The sequence below is a fragment of the Oncorhynchus mykiss genome, chromosome 15 (assembly GCF_057628025.1).
Source record: "Oncorhynchus mykiss isolate SJ-2025 chromosome 15, ASM5762802v1, whole genome shotgun sequence".
In the NCBI taxonomy this organism is placed as follows: Eukaryota; Metazoa; Chordata; class Actinopteri; order Salmoniformes; family Salmonidae; genus Oncorhynchus; species Oncorhynchus mykiss.
In genome coordinates this window covers 3,434,440-3,458,351 of record NC_143036.1, presented here as the reverse complement: position 1 = coordinate 3,458,351, position 23,912 = coordinate 3,434,440, and the positions used below count along the sequence as shown (strand labels likewise).

The following is a 23,912-nucleotide window of genomic DNA, read 5'->3' as shown; positions in this document are numbered from 1 at the left end:
TGGACAGAACATGGATGGACAGAACATGGATGGACAGAACATGGATGGACAGAACATGGATGGACAGAACATGGATGGACAGAACATGGGTGGACAGAACATGGATGGACAGAACATGGGTGGACAGAACATGGATGGACAGAACATGGATGGACAGAACATGGGTGGACAGAACATGGATGGACAATGGTTTTAAAACTACACTTTAAAGTACAGGTTGACCATTCAAACAGGTAACCGAGCTAAAATGGTTCAAACAAGCTGCCTGTTGGCAGAATAACCATTAACACATATTTCCTTTAGATTATGGGGGGGATTACTGACTAATTGTCAGGGTTATGGGTGGGATTACTGACATTCACAGGATTATGGGTGGGATTACTGACATATTCACAGGATTATGGGTGGGATTACTGACTAATTCATCAAGACTATGGGTGGGGTTACTGACTAATTCATCAAGACTATGGGTGGGATTACTGACAAATTCATCAAGACTATGGGTGGGGTTACTGACTAATTCATCAAGACTATGGGTGGGATTACTGACTAATTCATCAAGACTGGGTGGGATTACTGACAAATTCATCAAGACTATGGGTGGGATTACTGACTAATTCATCAAGACTATGGGTGGGATTACTGACAAATTCATCAAGACTATGGGTGGGATTACTGACTAATTCATCAAGACTATGGGTGGGATTACTGACTAATTCATCAAGACTATGGGTGGGATTACTGACAAATTCATCAAGACTATGGGTGGGATTACTTACTAATTCATCAAGACTATGGGTGGGATTACTGACTAATTCATCAAGACTATGGGTGGGATTACTGACAAATTCATCAGGATTATGGGTGGGATTACTGACTAATTCATCAAGACTATGGGTGGGATTACTGATATATTCACAGGATTATGGGTGGGATTACTGACAAATTCATCAGGATTATGGGTGGGATTACTGACTAATTCATCAAGACTATGGGTGGGATTACTGACAAATTCATCAAGACTATGGGTGGGATTACAGACTAATTCATCAAGACTATGGGTGGGATTACTGACATATTCACAGGATTATGGGTGGGATTACTGACTAATTCATCAAGACTATGGGTGGGAATACTGACATATTCACAGGATTATGGGTGGGATTACTGACAAATTCATCAGGATTATGGGTGGGATTGCTGACTAATTGTTCAGGATTATGTGTGGGATTACAGACTAATTGTTCAGGATTATGTGTGGGATTACAGACTAATTGTTCAGGATTATGTGTGGGATTACAGACTAATTGTTCAGGATTATGGGGGGGGATTACAGACTAATTGTCCAGAATTATGGGTGGGATTACTGACAAACTGGTCAAGATTATGGGTGGGATTACTGACAAACTGGTCAGGATTATGTGTGGGATTACAGACTAATTGTTCAGGATTATGTGTGGGATTACAGACTAATTGTTCAGGATTATGGGGGGGATTACAGACTAATTGTCCAGGATTATGGGTGGGATTACTGACTAATTGTTCAGTATTATGTGTGGGATTACTGACTAATTGTTCAGGATTATGGGTGGAATTACTAACAAATTTATCAGGAATATGGGTGGGATTACTGACAAATTGATTAGGATTGTGGGTAGGATTACTCATTAATTGGTTAGGAGTATGGGTGGGACAACTGACTAATTGATTAGAATGATTCAACTGAGTGATGTGAAGTATGAAGGCTCTACTATATTTGACCTGAAATGCAGATGGTGAATTACAGTCATCATGTTAAGGCATTCTGTTCTCTGTTTGACAGAGAGTTTCAAATGAAGGTGATTGTCTGACTCTGGCATGACCTTTCCTACAATTTCTTTGCAGTCCTTTGTTCTTTTCAACAACAACAAAGAATGTGATATTTTTTTTTTTGGGGGGGGGGGGGGGGGGTACAGTAAATTGCATCCGTAAAATGTCATGATGACAACATCAATAAGGCACTGCATCATTAAGACAAAAAAAATCCCAGATCAAATTAACAACAAAAACAACAGCGAAAACAAACAAAAAAACAACTAAACCTGATAAAATGCTAGTGTAGAGGGTAAGGTTCAAGGGTCGATGAAGGAGACAGCGATGTAGCGTGTTCCGTTGGTGGTGGGCAGGCCTTCGTGGAGGTGCGTCAGACGACCTGGGTGCATGAAGCTCCAGCCCTTCCTAGGGGAATCTACGGAGCAGTTATACCTGTGGAACCGACAACCGCCACCCTGGAGAGAGAACGGGAGAGGGAGAGAGAGAACGGGAGAGAGAGAGAGAGAGGGAGAGAGAGAGAGAACGGGAGAGGGAGAGAGAGAGAGAACGGGAGAGAGAGAACGGGAGAGAGAGAGAGAACGGGAGAGAGAGAGAGAACAGGAGAGAGAGAACGGGAGAGAGAGAGAGAACAGGAGAGGGAGAACGGGAGAGAGAGAGAGAACGGGAGAGAGAGAGAGAGAGAACAGGAGAGAGAGAGAACGTGAGAGGGAGAGAGAGAGAGAACGGGAGAGGGAGAGAGAACGGGAGAGGGAGAGAGAGAGAGAACAGGAGAGAGAGAGAACGCGAGAGGGAGAGAGAGAGAACGGGAGAGGGAGAGAAAACAGTGAATATCTGTGTGTAACTGTATATTTTCATTGTGTGCTCTACTGTGGACATGAGATAAATTGACGTTTGTTTTGAGATTCAGTACAATGTCTTACCTGGAAGTCAGTTCCTTTGCTGTTGAGAGCAACGTTAATGGTGAATGTGGAGGAGTCGTGATGGGGTCTCAGGTAAGCCTGTCTGCCGGGGGTGTACTTCACTACGAAGTTCATCACTGCATAGCCCTGTGGAGAACAGCCCAAATCACACATTTACAGAAATATCTTTCAACATCTCTTAGATCATCCTTATGTGAAGTTAAGGCCAAAATCACATCATGTCATTCACCATCTCTTAGACAGTATCTGCTGATCAACCTACAATCAATTAAACATTGTACAACAGATCTGGATGGGATTAAAAAGTTTAGTCTGAAATGTTGGTTAGTAGGCTATTTGTGAGGCGCAATTATAATCATGCACTGCTATAATAGATTATGTTGTGCAAAATATGAAATATAGTAAACAAGGTAACATAATAGATAAGGCAATATAATAGATTATGTAATATAATAGATGATGTAATATAATAGATGATGTAATATAATAGATTATGTAATATAATAGATGATGTAATATAATAGATGATGTAATATAATAGATTATGTAATATAATAGATGATGTAATATAATAGATTATGTAATATAATAGATGATGTAATATAATAGATGATGTAATATAATAGATGATGTAATATAATAGATGATGTAATATAATAGATGTAATATAACAGATGTAATATAATAGATGATGTAATATAATAGATGATGTAATATAATAGATGATGTAATATAATAGATGTAATATAACAGATGTAATATAATATATATAATATAACAGATGTAATATAAAAGATGTAGTGTAATAGTTGATATAATAACAGATGGAGATGTAGATGTAGTAATGTAACCGATGATGTAATATAATAGTTCATGTAATAGAATTGTTGATGTAAAATAATAGTGGATGTAATATAATAGATTATGTAATATAGATGTAATATAACAGATTATGTAATATAATTGATTATGTAATATATTAGATGATGTAATATAATATATTATGTAATATAGATGTAATATAATAGATTATGTAATATAGATGTAATATAATAGATTATGTAATATAGATGTAATATAACAGATTATGTAATATAATTGATTATGTAATATATTAGATGATGTAATATAATATATTATGTAATATAGATGTAATATAATAGATTATGTAATATAGATGTTGTAATTAAATAAATGATGTAATATAGTTTGTAATTAATACTTGATGTAACGTAATAGTTAATGTAATTAAATATATGATGTAATATAATATATAAAATATATTATGTAGTATAAAATATGATGTAATGTAATAGTTGATGTAAAGTAATAGTTGATGTAATTTAATATATGATATAATATGATAGATGATATAATATAATAGTGTATGTGATGTAATATAATAGTTGATGGAATATAATAGGTGATGTAATATAATAGATTATGTAATAAAGTAATATAATAGATGATGTAATATAATAGATGATGTAATATAATAGATGATGTAATATAATAGATGATGTAATATAATAGTTGATGTAATATAATAGATGATGTAATATAATAGTTGATGTAATATAATAGATGATGTAATATAATAGATGATGTAATATAATAGTTGATGTAATATAATAGATGATGTAATATAATAGTTGATGTAATATAATAGATGATGTAATATAATAGATGATGTAATATAATAGTTGATGTAATATAATAGATGATGTAATATAATAGTTGATGTAATATAATAGATGATGTAATATAATAGATGATGTAATATAATAGATGATGTAATATAATAGTTGATGTAATATAATAGATGATGTAATATAATAGTTGATGTAATATAATAGATGATGTAATATAATAGATGATGTAATATAATAGATGATGTAATATAATAGTTGATGTAATATAATAGATGATGTAATATAATAGTGTATGTAATATAATAGATGATGTAATATAATAGTTGATGTAATATAATAGATGATGTAATATAATAGTTGATGTAATATAATAGATGATGTAATATAATAGATGATGTAACATAATAGTGTATGTGATGTAATATAATATTTGATGGAATGTAATATAATAGATGATGTAATATAATAGTTGATGTAATATAATAGGTGATGTAATATAATAGTTCTAATATAATAGATGTTATAATAGATGTAATATAATAGGTCATGTAATACAATAGTTTATGTAATATAATAGTTGATATAATAGAATAGTTGATGTAATATAATAGATGATGTAATGTAATATAATAGTGTATGTAATATAATAGATTATGTAATATAATAGTGTATGTAATATAATAGTTGATGTAATAGAATAGTTGATGTAATATAATAGATGTAATATAATAGATGATGTAATGTAATATAATTGTTGATGTCATTTAATAGATTATGTAATATAATGCTTGATGAAATATAATAGATGATCTAACAGTAGTTGTATCATTGCAGATACCTTGGTGTAGTATCCGGAGAAGACTTTGAGAGTGACGGGGGATATGAACTCTCTGATGAAGTGTAGCCACTCCTTATCATAACCGATCTGCTTCATGTGGATGTCATCAGTCGGCACTGTCTCATAGCCGCCAGTGATCCGCTTGTCCTGATTGGAAGAGAGACCAGGAAGAGAGACCAGGAAGAGAGACCAGGAAACAAGAGAACAGTGATGGAACATATTAGCCAGAACCTCGTCCTCCTCTGTGTGATTGTGTGTGACTGCTGTCTCCAGGGTGATGGTTAGGGATGATGAGGGATGATGGGGGCGGCAGGGTAGCCTAGTGGTTAGAGTGTTGGACTAGTAACCGGAAGGTTGCAAGTTCAAACCCCCGAGCTGACAAGGTACAAATCTGTCGTTCTGCCCCTGAACAGGGGGCCAGTTAACCCACTGTTCCTAGACCAGTTAACCCACTGTTCCTAGACCAGTTAACCCACTGTTCCTAGACCAGTTAACCCACTGTTCCTAGGCCGTCATTGAAAATAAGAATTTGTTCTTAACTGACTTGCCTAGTTCAATAAAGGTAAAAAAAAAGAAAAAAAAGAGGGATGATGAGTGGTGGGTGGTGAAACCGGTCTCTTTGAAGATGAATGACTTGACTCAGCAGACACCAAGAAATCACCAGATGATCTCAATGCTTAATGGTTGTGTTATTGTGTGCTGCGCGCTGTGTGAATACTTCCACCACACTACTTCGATACGCACCAGTAGTGAGGTGAGTATAGGCTCATTATGGCCGAGATTATGGACTGGTTAACCTTTAGCATTATGTTGTGTGTGACTGCTGGTGTAGTGGAGCCTGGAGAAGTGGAAGTAAACTCTAATTTAGCAGTGGAAGTTCCCAAACAGCCATCCCAGCGAAGGGATGGCACCCTGTGTGGAAAATCCTGTTTTCCAAAAGATATTTCAGATTTACACACTCAAAATCACACTATTTTTAATAGAAATTATGGTCTAAATTCACAACAAACATCAATCTGATTGGGTGGGCCTGTCAGGGCCTGGCTCCCCATTGGGTGGGCCTGTGTCCACCCAGACCCATCCCATGTACAGTCTTCGCCCCTGATGAAAACAGCGCATGATGACAATTGTGCATCACAAATAGCCTACTAACCAACACTTCGGACTAAACTTTATCAATGCCTGGTTTCCATACCCATTGTTGCCTTAGTTAGCATTTACTGGTAGACATACGTTGAAAAGTCTTTCCTACCGTACCGGCAACCGATGTCATTCTTCTGTGAGCTGCTCCATGCCAGAACCAGCTGAGAGCTGAACACTCTTACTGCCTGCAGATGATATTCAGCTGAAACTAGGCTGTGTGTGTGTGCTGCACGCATGTGAATATATTTCACTGTCTTGGCCATTGTGTAGGCTACTTTGCCCATGATTTCTCTATTGTACAACAGGACTGATACATTGAAAACCTCCGCTGCACTACTTTGAGAGCACCAGTAGGGATTAAGAAGTGACTATAGGCAAAGCCCACTGAAACTAAAGTGGGTATACGGTTTATACCTGCGTGTACCCTCCACTACTGGCCCTTAGTGTTTACCCTCCACTACTGGCCCTTAGTGTTTACCCTCCACCACTGGCCCTTAGTGTTTACCCTCCACTACTGGCCCTTAGTGTTTACCCTCCACCACTGGCCCTTAGTGTTTACCCTCCACCACTGGCCCTTAGTGTTTACCCTCCACTACTGGCCCTTAGTGTTTACCCTCCACTACTGGCCCTTAGTGTTTACCCTCCACTACTGGCCCTTAGTGTTTACCCTCCACTACGGGCCCTTAGTGTTTAACCTTCACTACTGGCCCTTAGTGTTTACCCTCCACTACTAGCCCTTAGTGTTTACCCTCCACTACTGGCCCTTAGTGTTTACCCTCAACTACACCACTGGCCCTTAGTGTTTACCCTCCACTACACCACTGGCCCTTAGTGTTTACCCTCCACTACACCACTGGCCCTTAGTGTTTACCCTCCACTACACCACTGGCCCTTAGTGTTTACCCTCCACCACTGGCCCTTAGTGTTTACCCTCCACTACACCACTGGCCCTTAGTGTTTACCCTCCACTACACCACTGGTCCTTAGTGTTTACCCTCCACTACACACTGGCCCTTAGTGTTTACCCTCCACTACACCACTGGCCCTTAGTGTTTACCATCCACTACACTACTGGCCCTTAGTGTTTACCCTCTACTACACCACTGGCCCTTAGTGTTTACCCCCTACTACACCACTGGCCCTTAGTGTTTACCCTCCACCACTGGCCCTTAGTGTTTACCCTCCAATACACAACTGGCCCTTAGTGTTTACCCTCCAATACACCACTGGCCCTTAGTGTTTACCCTCCACTACACCACTGGCCCTTAGTGTTTACCCTCCACTACACCACTGGCCCTTAGTGTTTACCCTCCACTATACTACTGGCCCTTAGTGTTTACCCTCCACTACACCACTGGCCCTCAGTGTTTACCCTCCACTACACCACTGGCCCTTAGTGTTTACTCTCCACTACACCACTGGCCCTTAGTGTTTACCCTCCACTACACCAGTGGCCCTTAGTGTTTACCCTCCACTACACCACTGGCCCTTAGTGTTTACCCTCCACTACACCACTGGCCCTTAGTGTTTACCCTCCACTACACCACTGGCCCTTAGTGTTTACCCTCCACTACACCACTGGCCCTTAGTGTTTACCCTCCACTATACTACTGGCCCTTAGTGTTTACCCTCCACTACACCACTGGCCCTCAGTGTTTACCCTCCACTACACCACTGGCCCTTAGTGTTTACTCTCCACTACACCACTGGCCCTTAGTGTTTACCCTCCACTACACCACTGGCCCTTAGTGTTTACCCTCCACTACACCACTGGCCCTTAGTGTTTACCCTCCACTACACCACTGGCCCTTAGTGTTTACCCTCCACTACACCACTGGCCCTTAGTGTTTACCCTCCACTACACCACTGGCCCTTAGTGTTTACCCTCCACTACACCACTGGCCCTTAGTGTTTACCCTCCACTACACCACTGGCCCTTAGTGTTTACCCTCCACTACACCACTGGCCCTTAGTGTTTACCCTCCACTACACCACTGGCCCTTAGTGTTTATCCTCCACCACTGGCCCTTAGTGTTTACCCTCCACTACACCACTGGCCCTTTGTGTTTACCCTCCACTACACCACTGGTCCTTAGTGTTTACCCTCCACTACACACTGGCCCTTAGTGTTTACCCTTCACTACACCACTGGCCCTTAGTGTTTACCATCCACTACACTACTGGCCCTTAGTGTTTACCCTCCACTACACCACTGGCCCTTAGTGTTTACCCCCTACTACACCACTGGCCCTTAGTGTTTACCATCCACCACTGGCCCTTAGTGTTTACCCCCCACTACACCACTGGCCCTTAGTGTTTACCTTCCACCACTGGCCCTTAGTGTTAACCCTCCACCACACCACTGGCCCTTAGTGTTTACCCTCCACTACACCACTGGCCCTTAGTGTTTACCCTCCACTACACCACTGGCCCTTAGTGTTTACCCTCCACTACACCACTGGCCCTTAGTGTTTACCCTCCACTACACCACTGGCCCTTAGTGTTTACCCTCCACCACTGGCCCTTAGTGTTTACCCTCCACCACTGGCCCTTAGTGTTTACCCTCCACTACACCACTGGCCCTTAGTGTTTACCCTCCACTACACCACTGGCCCTTAGTGTTTACCCTCCACTACACCACTGGCCCTTAGTGTTTACCCTACACTATACTACTGGCCCTTAGTGTTTACCCTCCACTACACCACTGGCCCTCAGTGTTTACCCTCCACTACACCACTGGCCCTTAGTGTTTACTCTCCACTACACCACTGGCCCTTAGTGTTTACCCTCCACTACACCATTGGCCCTTAGTGTTTACCCTCCACTACACCACTGGCCCTTAGTGTTTACCCTCCACTACACTACTGGCCCTTAGTGTTTACCCTCCACTACACCACTGGCCCTTAGTGTTTACCCTCCACTACACCACTGGCCCTTAGTGTTTACCCTCCACTACACCACTGGCCCTTAGTGTTTACCCTCCACTACACCACTGGCCCTTAGTGTTTACCCTCCACCACTGGCCCTTAGTGTTTACCCTCCACTACACCACTGGTCCTTAGTGTTTACCCTCCACTACACACTGGCCCTTAGTGTTTACCCTCCACTACACCACTGGCCCTTAGTGTTTACCATCCACTACACTACTGGCCCTTAGTGTTTACCCTCCACTACACCACTGGCCCTTAGTGTTTACCCCCTACTACACCACTGGCCCTTAGTGTTTACCCTCCACCACTGGCCCTTAGTGTTTACCCTCCAATACACAACTGGCCCTTAGTGTTTACCCTCCAATACACCACTGGCCCTTAGTGTTTACCCTCCACTACACCACTGGCCCTTAGTGTTTACCCTCCACTACACCACTGGCCCTTAGTGTTTACCCTCCACTATACTACTGGCCCTTAGTGTTTACCCTCCACTACACCACTGGCCCTCAGTGTTTACCCTCCACTACACCACTGGCCCTTAGTGTTTACTCTCCACTACACCTCTGGCCCTTAGTGTTTACCCTCCACTACACCAGTGGCCCTTAGTGTTTACCCTCCACTACACCACTGGCCCTTAGTGTTTACCCTCCACTACACCACTGGCCCTTAGTGTTTACCCTCCACTACACCACTGGCCCTTAGTGTTTACCCTCCACTACACCACTGGCCCTTAGTGTTTACCCTCCACTACACCACTGGCCCTTAGTGTTTACCCTCCACTACACCACTGGCCCTTAGTGTTTACCCTCCACTACACCACTGGCCCTTAGTGTTTATCCTCCACCACTGGCCCTTAGTGTTTACACTCCACTACACCACTGGCCCTTAGTGTTTACCCTCCACTACACCACTGGTCCTTAGTGTTTACCCTCCACTACACACTGGCCATTAGTGTTTACCCTCCACTACACCACTGGCCCTTAGTGTTTACCATCCACTACACTACTGGCCCTTAGTGTTTACCCTCCACTACACCACTGGCCCTTAGTGTTTACCCCCTACTACACCACTGGCCCTTAGTGTTTACCATCCACCACTGGCCCTTAGTGTTTACCCCCCACTACACCACTGGCCCTTAGTGTTTACCTTCCACCACTGGCCCTTAGTGTTAACCCTCCACCACACCACTGGCCCTTAGTGTTTACCCTCCACTATACTACTGGCCCTTAGTGTTTATCCTCCACCACTGGCCCTTAGTGTTTACCCCCCACTACACCACTGGCCCTTAGTGTTTACCTTCCACCACTGGCCCTTAGTGTTAACCCTCCACCACACCACTGGCCCTTAGTGTTTACCTCCCACTACATCACTGGCCCTTAGTGTTTACCTTCCACCACTGGCCCTTAGTGTTTACCCTCCACTACACCACTGGCCCTTAGTGTTTACCCTCCACTACACCACTGGCCCTTAGTGTTTACCCTCCACTACACCACTGGCCCTTAGTGTTTACCCTCCACTACACCACTGGCCCTTAGTGTTTACCCTCCACCACTGGCCCTTAGTGTTTACCCTCCACCACTGGCCCTTAGTGTTTACCCTCCACTACACCACTGGCCCTTAGTGTTTACCCCCCACTACACCACTGGCCCTTAGTGTTTACCCCCCACTACACCACTGGCCCTTAGTGTTTACCCTCCACTATACTACTGGCCCTTAGTGTTTACCCTCCACTACACCACTGGCCCTTAGTGTTTACCCTCCACTACACCACTGGCCCTTAGTGTTTACCCTCCACTACACCACTGGCCCTTAGTGTTTACCCTCCACTACACCACTGGCCCTTAGTGTTTACTCTCCACTACACCACTGGCCCTTAGTGTTTACCCTCCACTACACCAGTGGCCCTTAGTGTTTACCCTCCACTACACCACTGGCCCTTAGTGTTTACCCTCCACTACACCACTGGCCCTTAGTGTTTACCCTCCACTACACCACTGGCCCTTAGTGTTTACCCTCCACTACACCACTGGCCCTTAGTGTTTACCCTCCACTACACCACTGGCCCTTAGTGTTTACCCTCCACTACACCATTGGCCCTTAGTGTTTACCCTCCACTACACCACTGGCCCTTAGTGTTTACCCTCCAATACACTACTGGCCCTTAGTGTTTACCCTCCATTACACCACTGGCCCTTAGTGTTTACCCTCCACTACATCACTACACCACTGGCCCTTAGTGTTTACCCTCCACTACACCACTACACCTTAGTGTTTACCCCCTACTACACCACTGGCCCTTAGTGTTTACCCTCCACCACTGGCCCTTAGTGTTTACCCCCCACTACACCACTGGACCTTATTGTTTACCTTCCACCACTGGCCCTTAGTGTTTACCCTCCACCACACCACTGGCCCTTAGTGTTTACCCTCCACTACACCACTGGCCCTTAGTGTTTACCCTCCACTACACCACTGGCCCTTAGTGTTTACCCTCCACCACTGGCCCTTAGTGTTTACCCTCCACCACTGGCCCTTAGTGTTTACCCTCCACCACTGGCCCTTAGTGTTTACCCTCCACTACACCACTGGCCCTTAGTGTTTACCCCCCACTACACCACTGGCCCTTAGTGTTTACCCCCCACTACACCACTGGCCCTTAGTGTTTACCCTCCACTATACTACTGGCCCTTAGTGTTTACCCTCCTCTACACCACTGGCCCTTAGTGTTTACCCTCCACTACACCACTGGCCCTATAGGTTAACCACTGAAGGCCTATAGGTTCACCACTGAAGGCCTATAGGTTCACCACTGAAGGCCTATAGGTTCACCACCACATAACTTTACAGTATGTACTATGTTATTAATCACTTTACAGTATGTACTATGTGCTACGTTTGACCTCTGACCTCGTGGTTGCCTCCAGACCAGGACCCATAGTGTTCCATCTCCTCCACCAGCTCATCACAGGCCCGCTCCGTGAAGACCGGGAACCAGAACACATCTGGACATGGCTAGAGGAGACCGACACAGACAGTTAGAACTAAAGAGTTTTAGGAGAAACAGAGAGATGAGCTAGAGACATGTCCACGAATAGAGACACTTACTGAGTCACTGAGGACCTCAGTCTGGGATCCACGGCTAGAGACAGGTACTGAGTCACTAGAGACAGGTACTGAGTCACTAGAGACAGGTACTGAGTCACTAGAGACAGGCACTGAGTCACTTAGGACCTCACTCTGGGATCCACGGCTAGAGACAGGTACTGAGTCACTAGAGACAGGTACTGAGTCACTTAGGACCTCACTCTGGGATCCACGGCTAGAGACAGGTACTGAGTCACTAGAGACAGGTACTGAGTCACTAGAGACAGGTACTGAGTCACTTAGGACCTCACTCTGGGATCCACGGCTAGAGACAGGTACTGAGTCACTAGAGACAGGTACTGAGTCACTAGAGACAGGTACTGAGTCACTAGAGACAGGCACTGAGTCACTAGAGACAAGTACTAAGTCACTTACGACCTCACTCTGGGATCCACGGCTAGAGACACTTACTTTTCACATGACTGTATCGCTGTAACTTAAGATATACATACCTCTTCTAGGTAGTTCTCTGTGAAGATGCGTGTGTAGTTGGGGTGGATGTATTTCTCCTTCCAGTCCTGAGAGAGGGAGAGAGAGTTCACTGACATGCATACCTCTCATGGCTTATCCTCTGGCACTCAGCTCTCACCAGACACTCCCAGACACTACCCTGTCACCAGACACTCTCCTCTCAACAGACACTCTCCTCTCACCAGACACTCTCCTCTCACCAGACACTCTCCTCTCACCAGACACTCTCCTCTCACCAGACACTCCCCTCTCACCAGACACTCCCAGACACTCCCCTCTCACCAGACACTCTCCTCTCACCAGACACTCCCAGACACTCCCCTCTCACCAGACACTCCCCTCTCACCAGACACTCCCCTCTCACCAGACACTCCCATCTCACCAGACACTCCCCTCTCACCAGACACTCCCCTCTCACCAGACACTCCCCTCTCACCAGACACTCCCAGACAAAACCCAGAACTCTCAGTCAGTAAATCACAGATCCTTTTTCAGCGAATCAGAGTTCACCGCATATTTACAGTACGTCATATTTTTCATCACTACAAATGAATCAGACAAAGGGTAATCTTATCTCACGGTTACCATATCTTAAAACATCTCTATACAAATTAAACAAAAGCAGGGAGGGAGGATATGAGGACTCACCACTGGATTCTCAAATATTTGCCACAGATCGCCGTTGTAATGTGATGTGTTAAAGTTAGCTGTGGAAATTAGCCTTCCAAACTCGTGACGGTTTGTAATGTACATGAACATTCCCTGTAGCGGACAGAGAAAGTCAAATTAGCCTTCCAAAGTGGACAGAGTAGATAGTAAATAGATTGTTTTCTAAGCATATACAATAATAGAGATGATACCGTAAATAGTACCCACATAGTGATTGACATGTCTCACCAGAACATAGTGATTGACAGGTCTCACCAGAACATAGTGATTGACATGTCTCACCAGAACACTATCAGACATAATGATTACGTGTTTAGGAAACCAAACAATGACAACCACATGTCGATAAATAATACTGGATCATTTATGGAGAGGTGTGGAAGGGGAGGAGTGAGGAGGTACATGTTAGAAGGAGGGAGAGAAGAGAAGAGAAGACATGGAGGGGGGAGGAAGGGGAGGGGAGGGAGGGACATGGTAGGGGGAGGCAGGGACATGGTAGGGGGAGGGAGGGACATGGTAGGGGGAGGGAGGGGCATGGTAGGGTAGGGAGGGACATGGTAGGGTAGGGAGGGAGGGACATGGTAGGGTAGGGAGGGAGGGACATGGTAGGGTAGGGAGGGAGGGACATGGTAGGGGGAGGGAGGGACATGGACGGGGGAGGGAGGGACATGGTAGGGGGAGGGAGGGACATGGTAGGGGGAGGGTGGCAGGTGGCTGGATTTGACATTCAGACTAGGCGTTCTGTCTTTCTCCCCTTGACAAATCACAGCTGGGTTGTTTTGGATCGTTGACCATCTGTTTTCTCTATAATGCAAATTATGTCTCCAATTTATGAATTATGATTTTCATGATGTGGTTTTTGGAGGGAGTGTGTCCTGCTGGGAGTAAAAAGGTGTAGCTAAGGTCTAAACAGCTAGCCTAGTCTGAGACGGTCAGAGCGTTGGGGAGAAAAGCTGGTGACATAGTTGTGGGGGTTAGGGGGCGAAGGGATTGGCTCTGGGGGGTTTAAATAATCATGGATGCAGAGAACTTGCAGGTGGCTCCGTTACTAAAGCTCCGTGACTATAGCTCCGTTACTATAGCTCCGTTACTATAGCTCCGCTACTATAGCTCCGCTACTATAGCTCCGTGACTATAGCTCCGTGACTATAGCTCCGTGACTATAGCTCCGTGACTATAGCTCCGTGACTATAGCTCCGCTACTATAGCTCCGTGACTATAGCTCCGTGACTATAGCTCCGTGACTATAGCTCCGTGACTATAGCTCTGCTACTATAGCTCCGTGACTATAGCTCCGTGACTATAGCTCCGTGACTATAGCTCCGTGACTATAGCTCCGTGACTATAGCTCCACTACTATAGCTCCGTGACTATAGCTCCGTGACTATAGCTCCGTGACTATAGCTCCGTGACTATAGCTCCGTGACTATAGCTCCGTGACTATAGCTCCGTAACTATAGCTACGTTACTAAAGCTCCGTGACTATATATAGATCAGTTACTATAGCTACGTAAATGACGCTACGTGACTATATATAGATCAGTTACTATAGCTCCGCTACTATAGCTCCGTTACTAAAGCTCTGTTACTATAGCTCCGTTACTATAGCTCCGTGACTATATATAGATCAGTTACTATAGCTCCGCTACTATAGCTCCTTTACTAAAGCTCTGTTACTATAGCTCCGTGACTATATATAGATCAGTTACTATAGCTCCGCTACCATAGCTCCGCTACTATAGCTCCGTTACTATAGCTCCGTTACTAAAGCTCTGTTACTATATATAGATCAGTTACTATAGCTCCGTTACTAAAGCTCCGCTACTATAGCTCCGTTACTATAGCTCCGTTACTAAAGCTCTGTTACTATATATAGATCAGTTACTATAGCTCCGTTACTAAAGCTCCGTTACCATAGCTCCGTGACTATATATAGATCAGTTACTATAGCTCCGTTACTAAAGCTCCGTTACTATAGCTCTGTGACTATATATAGATCCGTTACTATAGCTACGTAAATGACGCTACGTGACTTTATATAGATCCGTTACTATAGCTCCGTGACTATATATAGATCCGTTACTATAGCTACGTAAATGACGCTACGTGACTTTATATAGATCCGTTACTATAGCTCCGTGACTATATATAGATCCGTTACTATAGCTACGTAAATGACGCTACGTGACTATATATAGATCCGTTACTATAGCTCCGTGACTATAGCTCCGTTACTATAGCTCCGTTACTATAGCTCCGTTACTATAGCTCCGTTACTAAAGCTCCGTTACTAAAGCTCCGTGAATATAGCTCCGTTACTATAGCTACGTTACTATGGCCACGTTACTATGGCTACATTACTATGGGTACATTACTATGGCTGCATTACTATGGCTACATTACTATGGCTACATTACTATGGCTACATAACTATGGCTACATAACTATGGCTACATAACTATGGCTACATAACTATGGCTACATTACTATGGCTATCACGGACGGATCAGATCGTTATTCCTCCTTCTAAATACTCCATGCGGCACTGAAGGGACTGCACCACAAAAGCTTTGAAAGGGATTGTCGATAAAAGATATGACCAAAAGCAGGTGCTTCCTGTGTATCTAACCTCAGTCATGACAGATTGGAAATCAATGTTGACCTAAGGCTTAGGCTTGAGAGATAGACAGCTTCATCTCTATTGGTTTGGCAGAGCTTCTCTAAGAGGCCTCGGCAGACATCCTGAAAGACGTCTCTAGAGACGATTTGATGTTTTTAACGTACAAATGATCATTTATCACATAAACAGATCTGTTAGGTTTGATCTGGTAATGCTCTGATGGGAAAACATGTTTCATAAGAGTTCTGGTACTGATTCCTCAATTTCGTAGGGTGGCTGAAATAACAATAATTAAAAAAAACACCTACCAGTGTTGGACATATGCCAACATTGGTTGGACATGGTGAACCTACATTGTAAACCTACATGGTAAACCTACATTGTAAACCTACATTGTAAACCTACATGGTGAACCTACATTGTAAACCTACATGGTAAACCTACATTGTAAACCTACATTGTAAACCTACATGGTAAACCTACATGGTAAACCTACATGGTAAACCTACATTGTAAACCTACATTGTAAACCTACATTGTAAACCTACATGGTAAACCTACATGGTAAACCTACATTGTAAACCTACATGGTGAACCTACATTGTAAACCTACATTGTAAACCTACATTGTAAACCTACATTGTAAACCTACATGGTGAACCTACATTGTAAACCTACATTGTAAACCTACATGGTAAACCTACATTGTAAACCTACATGGTGAACCTACATTGTAAACCTACATGGTAAACCTACATTGTAAACCTACATTGTAAACCTATATTGTAAACCTACATGGTGAACCTACATGGTAAACCTACATTGTAAACCTACATGGTGAACCTACATTGTAAACCTACATGGTAAACCTACATTGTAAACCTACATTGTAAACCTACATGGTAAACCTACATTGTAAACCTACATGGTAAACCTACATTGTAAACCTACATTGTAAACCTACATTGTAAACCTACATTGTGAACCTACATTGTAAACCTACATGGTAAACCTACATGGTAAACCTACATGGTGAACCTACATTGTAAACCTACATTGTAAACCTACATGGTAAACCTACATGGTAAACCTACATTGTAAACCTACCTTGTAAACCTACGTTATAGGTAAACCTACATTGTAAACCTACATTGTAAACCTGCATGGTAAACCTACATGGTAAACCTACATGGTAAACCTACCTTGTAAACCTACGTTGTAAACCTACGTTGTAAACCTACGTTGTAAACCTACATTGTAAACCTACATTGTTAACCTACATTGGAAATTGATATTGACACCAAATAGAATAATGAAAGCAGTTAAAAACCTTTGGAACTCTGAGCATATGGAATGTTTCCGGGTTGGGGGAGTCTTTTTCTCTGTGATTGGTCTAAAACGAAGGAAAATCACCATGTAAATGTTGTAACGTTACGTTTTGTCAGAGAGAGAGCTGATAGGTAGGTAGGTGAGACGTAACATACAGGAGGCGGAAGCATGGGAAGGAGATGAGCCTGCTGCATTGCACGAGGAATACCAAGATTCCCTCTGAAGCTGATGTTTTGGTAGTTTTTATCTTAGTAAGTGTTGCATGCTGGGACAGAGTGAAGTGACGTAGCAGAGCTCCATGGTAGTAGGTGTTAGCGTGGGGTGACACGTGACGGGATGCCATAACGCCCAGCTGGACAGACAGACTAGACAGACTAGTTCAAAGTCTAGAAGGACCAGGGCAGTAAAAAAAACACAAGGTTTGGAAATCAGCCAGACATTCCCATTGTTTGGACATGGTCACATGACACAGACGAGCAGAAGAGGAGGAGGAGGAGGAGGAGGAGGAAAGGAGGTGCAAAATGATGGGACCAGTGGAGCGGAGAGCCCTGCTCGCACCAAAGATGCTGGAGATCATGCCTTAAGGACAGACAAACACATGGAGACAGACTGGGTACAGGATACCACAGCAGATGGTTACCTAACATAAACTAACATAACCTAACATTACATCACCTAATATAACATAAACTAACATGACCTAACATTACATCACCTAACATAAACTAACATAACCGAATATAAACTAACATAACATAACCTAATATAAACTAACATAACATAACCTAATATAAACTAACATAACATAACCTAATATAAACTAAACTAACATACACTAACATAACATAACATAACCTAACATAACATAACATAACCTAACATAACATAACCTAACATAACATAACCTAATATAAACTAACTTAACCTAATATAACCTAACATAAACTAACATAAACTAACATAAACTAACATAACCTAAACTAATATAAACTAACATAACATAACCTAATATAAACTAAACTAACAAAAACTAACATAACCTAACATAACCTAACATAACATAATCTAACATAATCTAACATAATCTAACATAACCTAACATAACATAATCTAACATAATCTAACATAATCTAACATAACCTAACATAACATAATCTAACATAATCTAACATAACATAATCTAACATAATCTAACATAACATAATGTAACATAACCTAACATAACATAATCTAACATAATCTAACATAACATAATCTAACATAACCTAACATAACATAATCTAACATAACCTAACATAACATAATCTAACATAATCTAACATAACATAATGTAACATAACCTAACATAACATAATCTAACATAATCTAACATAACCTAACATAACCTAACATAACATAATCTAACATAATCTAACATAACATAATCTAACATAATCTAACATAACATAATGTAACATAACCTAACATAACATAATCTAACATAATCTAACATAACATAATCTAACATAACCTAACATAACATAATCTAACATAACCTAACATAACATAATCTAACATAATCTAACATAACATAATGTAACATAACCTAACATAACATAATCTAACATAATCTAACATAACCTAACATAACCTAACATAACATAATCTAACATAACCTAACATAACATAATCTAACATAATCTAACATAACATAATCTAACATAACATAATCTAACATAACATAATCTAACATAATCTAACATAACCTAACATAACATAATCTAACATAATCTAACATTACATAATCTAACATAACCTAACATAACATAATCTAACATAATCTAACATAACCTAACATAACCTAACATAACATAATCTAACATAACCTAACATAACATAATCTAACATAATCTAACATAACATAATCTAACATAACATAATCTAACATAACCTAACATAACATAATCTAACATAATCTAACATAACATAATCTAACATAATCTAACATAACCAAAGACAATAATCTAACACAACCTAACCTGAACTAAAATAAACTAATATAAACATGAACTAACATAACCTAACAAAAGTATCATTAACTAATATAATTTAACCTAAAATATACAGGACATCTGGTTGGTATATTCGATCTCTCCCTATCCCAGTCTGCTGTCCCCCACTTGCTTCAAGATGTCCACCATTGTTCCTGTACCCAAGAAGGCAAATGTAACTGAACTAAATGACAATAACGCCCTGTAGCACTCACTTCTGTCATCATTAAGTGCTTTGAGAGGCTAGTTAGGCTAGTTAAGTCCACCTTACCTGATACCCTAGACCCACTTCAATTTGCATACCGCCCCAATAGATCCACAGACAATGTATTTGCCATCACTCTGCACACTGCCATATCCCATCTGGACAAGAGGAATACCTATGTAAGAATGCTGTTCAATGACTATAGTTCAGCATTCAACATCATAGTACCATAGTACCAGTATCAAGCTAACCAATAAGCTCCGGGCCCTGGGTCTGAACTCCACCCTGTGCACCTCGGTCCTGGACTTCCTGACGGGCCTCCCCCGGGTGGTGAAGGTAGGAAACAACACCTCCACTTTGCTGATCCTCAACACAGGGGCCCCACAAGGGTGCGTGCTCAGCTCCCTCCTGTACTCCCTGTTCATCTATGACTCCAACTCAGTCATCAAGTTTGCAGTCGACACAACAGTAGTAGGCCTGATTACCAACAATGACGAGACAGCCTACAGGGAAGAGGTGAGGGCCCTGGGAGAGGGGTGCCTGTAAAATAACCTCTCCCTCAATGCCAACAAAATGAAGGAGCTGATCATGGACTTCAGGAAACAGCAGAGGGAGCACGCCCCTCTCCACATGGACAGGACCGCAGTGGAGAAGCTGGAAAGTTAAGTTCCTCTGAGTACATATCACTGACAATCAGAATTGGTCCACCCACACAGACAGTGTGGGGAAGAAGGCGCAACAGCGCCTTTTCAACCTCAGGAGGCTAAAGAAAATTGTACAATAACCAGATGTCCTGTATAATCTAATGTATATCAACCAGAAGTCCTGTACACTGTCATATTCTAAACAGAGTATTATTGTCAATTCAGGAGCTGCTAACTAGATAATCTGAGTGGTTTTACCAGTTCTCTAGCGTGTCTGCACAGAGCCATGTCAGGATCCAGTTTCTCCAAAACAAAATGGTTCCTCTCCTTCAGCTGGTTTCTCAGGACCTCTCCCTTTATCAAGTATATATGAGCCATGTAGGGTATGTTCCATACACCCCTGAGAAAAGAGCGAGAGAGACAGAGACCATTTGCATATTGTTACAACATTGCCAATAATATAATATAACATTTGAAATGTCTAGATTATTTTACAACTATTGTGAGCGTTATATTTACTGTTCATTTTTTTATTGTTTATTTCCCTTTTGTTTCTTGTCTATGTCCCTTGCTTTGGCAATGTTAACATATTTTTCCCATGCCAATAAAGCCCCTTGAATTGAATTGAAATTGAGAGAGAGATATGGATTGAGAAATATAGAGAGAGAGAGACCAGAGAGAAAGAGAGAGCAGAGAGAGAGAGAGAGGGTTTAGTTTTAGTACTGACAATAAATCATATTAATCAGCTGCAATACATATTTTTCATTATATTCAACATGTTCAACATTCAACTCTCCTGGATTAGGAAGAGACCACTCTCCTGGATTAGGAAGAGAAAGCTGGAACATGATCACTCTCCTGGGTTAGGAAGAGAAAGCTGGAACATGATCACTCTCCTGGGTTAGGAAGAGAAAGCTGGAACATGATCACTCTCCTGGGTTAGGAAGTGATCACTCTCCTGGTTAGGAAGAGAAAGCTGGAACATGATCACTCTCCTGGTTAGGAAGTGATCACTCTCCTGGTTAGGAAGAGAAAGCTGGAACATGATCACTCTCCTGGTTAGGAAGTGATCACTCTCCTGGTTAGGAAGAGAAAGCTGGAACATGATCACTCTCCTGGTTAGGAAGTGATCACTCTCCTGGGTTAGGAAGAGAAAGCTGGAACATGATCACTCTCCTGGTTAGGAAGTGATCACTCTCCTGGTTAGGAAGAGAAAGCTGGAACATGATCACTCTCCTGGTTAGGAAGTGATCACTCTCCTGGGTTAGGAAGAGAAAGCTGGAACATGATCACTCTCCTGGTTAGGAAGTGATCACTCTCCTGGATTAGGAAGAGAAAGCTGGAACATGATCACTCTCCTGGTTAGGAAGTGATCACTCTCCTGGTTAGGAAGAGAAAGCTGGAACATGATCACTCTCCTGGTTAGGAAGTGATCACTCTCCTGGTTAGGAAGAGAAAGCTGGAACATGATCACTCTCCTGGTTAGGAAGTGATCACTCTCCTGGGTTAGGAAGAGAAAGCTGGAACATGATCACTCTCCTGGGTTAGGAAGTGACCACTCTCCTGGATTAGGAAGAGAAAGCTGGAACATGATCACTCTCCTGGTTAGGAAGTGATCACTCTCCTGGATTAGGAAGAGAAAGCTGGAACATGATCACTCTCCTGGTTAGGAAGTGATCACTCTCCTGGATTAGGAAGAGAAAGCTGGAACATGATCACTCTCCTGGTTAGGAAGTGATCACTCTCCTGGATTAGGAAGAGAAAGCTGGAACATGATCACTCTCCTGGTTAGGAAGTGATCACTCTCCTGGATTAGGAAGAGAAAGCTGGAACATGATCACTCTCCTGGTTAGGAAGTGATCACTCTCCTGGATTAGGAAGAGAAAGCTGGAACATGATCACTCTCCTGGTTAGGAAGTGATCACTCTCCTGGATTAGGAAGAGAAAGCTGGAACATGATCACTCTCCTGGTTAGGAAGTGATCACTCTCCTGGATTAGGAAGAGAAAGCTGGAACATGATCACTCTCCTGGTTAGGAAGTGATCACTCTCCTGGATTAGGAAGAGAAAGCTGGAACATGATCACTCTCCTGGTTAGGAAGTGATCACTCTCCTGGATTAGGAAGAGAAAGCTGGAACATGATCACTCTCCTGGTTAGGAAGTGATCACTCTCCTGGGTTAGGAAGAGAAAGCTGGAACATGATCACTCTCCTGGTTAGGAAGTGATCACTCTCCTGGATTAGGAAGAGAAAGCTGGAACATGATCACTCTCCTGGTTAGGAAGTGATCACTCTCCTGGATTAGGAAGAGAAAGCTGGAACATGATCACTCTCCTGGTTAGGAAGTGATCACTCTCCTGGGTTAGGAAGAGAAAGCTGGAACATGATCACTCTCCTGGTTAGGAAGTGATCACTCTCCTGGTTAGGAAGAGAAAGCTGGAACATGATCACTCTCCTGGTTAGGAAGTGATCACTCTCCTGGTTAGGAAGAGAAAGCTGGAACATGATCACTCTCCTGGTTAGGAAGTGATCACTCTCCTGGGTTAGGAAGAGAAAGCTGGAACATGATCACTCTCCTGGTTAGGAAGTGATCACTCTCCTGGATTAGGAAGAGAAAGCTGGAACATGATCACTCTCCTGGTTAGGAAGTGATCACTCTCCTGGATTAGGAAGAGAAAGCTGGAACATGATCACTCTCCTGGTTAGGAAGTGATCACTCTCCTGGATTAGGAAGAGAAAGCTGGAACATGATCACTCTCCTGGTTAGGAAGTGATCACTCTCCTGGATTAGGAAGAGAAAGCTGGAACATGATCACTCTCCTGGTTAGGAAGTGATCACTCTCCTGGATTAGGAAGAGAAAGCTGGAACATGATCACTCTCCTGGTTAGGAAGTGATCACTCTCCTGGATTAGGAAGAGAAAGCTGGAACATGATCACTCTCCTGGTTAGGAAGTGATCACTCTCCTGGATTAGGAAGAGAAAGCTGGAACATGATCACTCTCCTGGTTAGGAAGTGATCACTCTCCTGGATTAGGAAGAGAAAGCTGGAACATGATCACTCTCCTGGTTAGGAAGTGATCACTCTCCTGGATTAGGAAGAGAAAGCTGGAACATGATCACTCTCCTGGTTAGGAAGTGATCACTCCCCTGGTTTAGGAAGTGATCACTCTCCTGGTTTAGGAAGTGACCACTCTCCTGGTTAGGAAGAGAAGTCTGGAACATGATCACTCTCCTGGTTTAGGAAGACATATGTCTGGTTAAGGAAGAGAGGTCTGGTGTAGGAAGACAAGGTCTGGTTTAGGAAGACAGAGGTCTGGTTTAGGAAGACCAGAGGTCTGGATTAGGAAGACAGAGGTCTGGTGTAGGAAGACCAGAGGTCTGGTGTAGGAAGACCAGAGGTCTGGTTTAGGAAGACAGAGGTGTGGTTTAGGACGACAGAGTTGGTGTTTAGGAAGACAAGGTCTGGTTTAGGAAGACAGAGGTCTGGTTTAGGACGACAGAAGTC

The 23,912-nt window shown here is 42.5% G+C and overlaps 1 protein-coding gene across 2 annotated transcripts in view; it reads right to left on the bottom strand.

Moving 5' to 3' along the window:
* Nucleotides 1–270: 270 nt before the first annotated feature.
* LOC110490878 (procollagen-lysine,2-oxoglutarate 5-dioxygenase 2) overlaps nucleotides 271–23,912 on the bottom strand; it is a 131,566-nt gene continuing 107,924 nt past the window's right edge. The window contains exons 13-20 of one of the 2 annotated variants that reach the window (XM_090199228.1): nucleotides 20,666–20,807; nucleotides 17,530–17,592; nucleotides 13,559–13,672; nucleotides 12,892–12,957; nucleotides 12,203–12,307; nucleotides 5,223–5,369; nucleotides 2,733–2,858; nucleotides 271–2,267 (exon numbers count right to left, since the gene is read on the bottom strand). In XM_090199228.1, the coding sequence (XP_090055354.1) occupies nucleotides 2,112–2,267; nucleotides 2,733–2,858; nucleotides 5,223–5,369; nucleotides 12,203–12,307; nucleotides 12,892–12,957; nucleotides 13,559–13,672; nucleotides 17,530–17,592; nucleotides 20,666–20,807 (919 nt within the window). In that variant the 3' untranslated portion in view covers nucleotides 271–2,111. The remainder of the gene's footprint in view (nucleotides 2,268–2,732; nucleotides 2,859–5,222; nucleotides 5,370–12,202; nucleotides 12,308–12,891; nucleotides 12,958–13,558; nucleotides 13,673–17,529; nucleotides 17,593–20,665; nucleotides 20,808–23,912) is intronic. The other variant, XM_090199229.1, reaches the window with a different exon arrangement.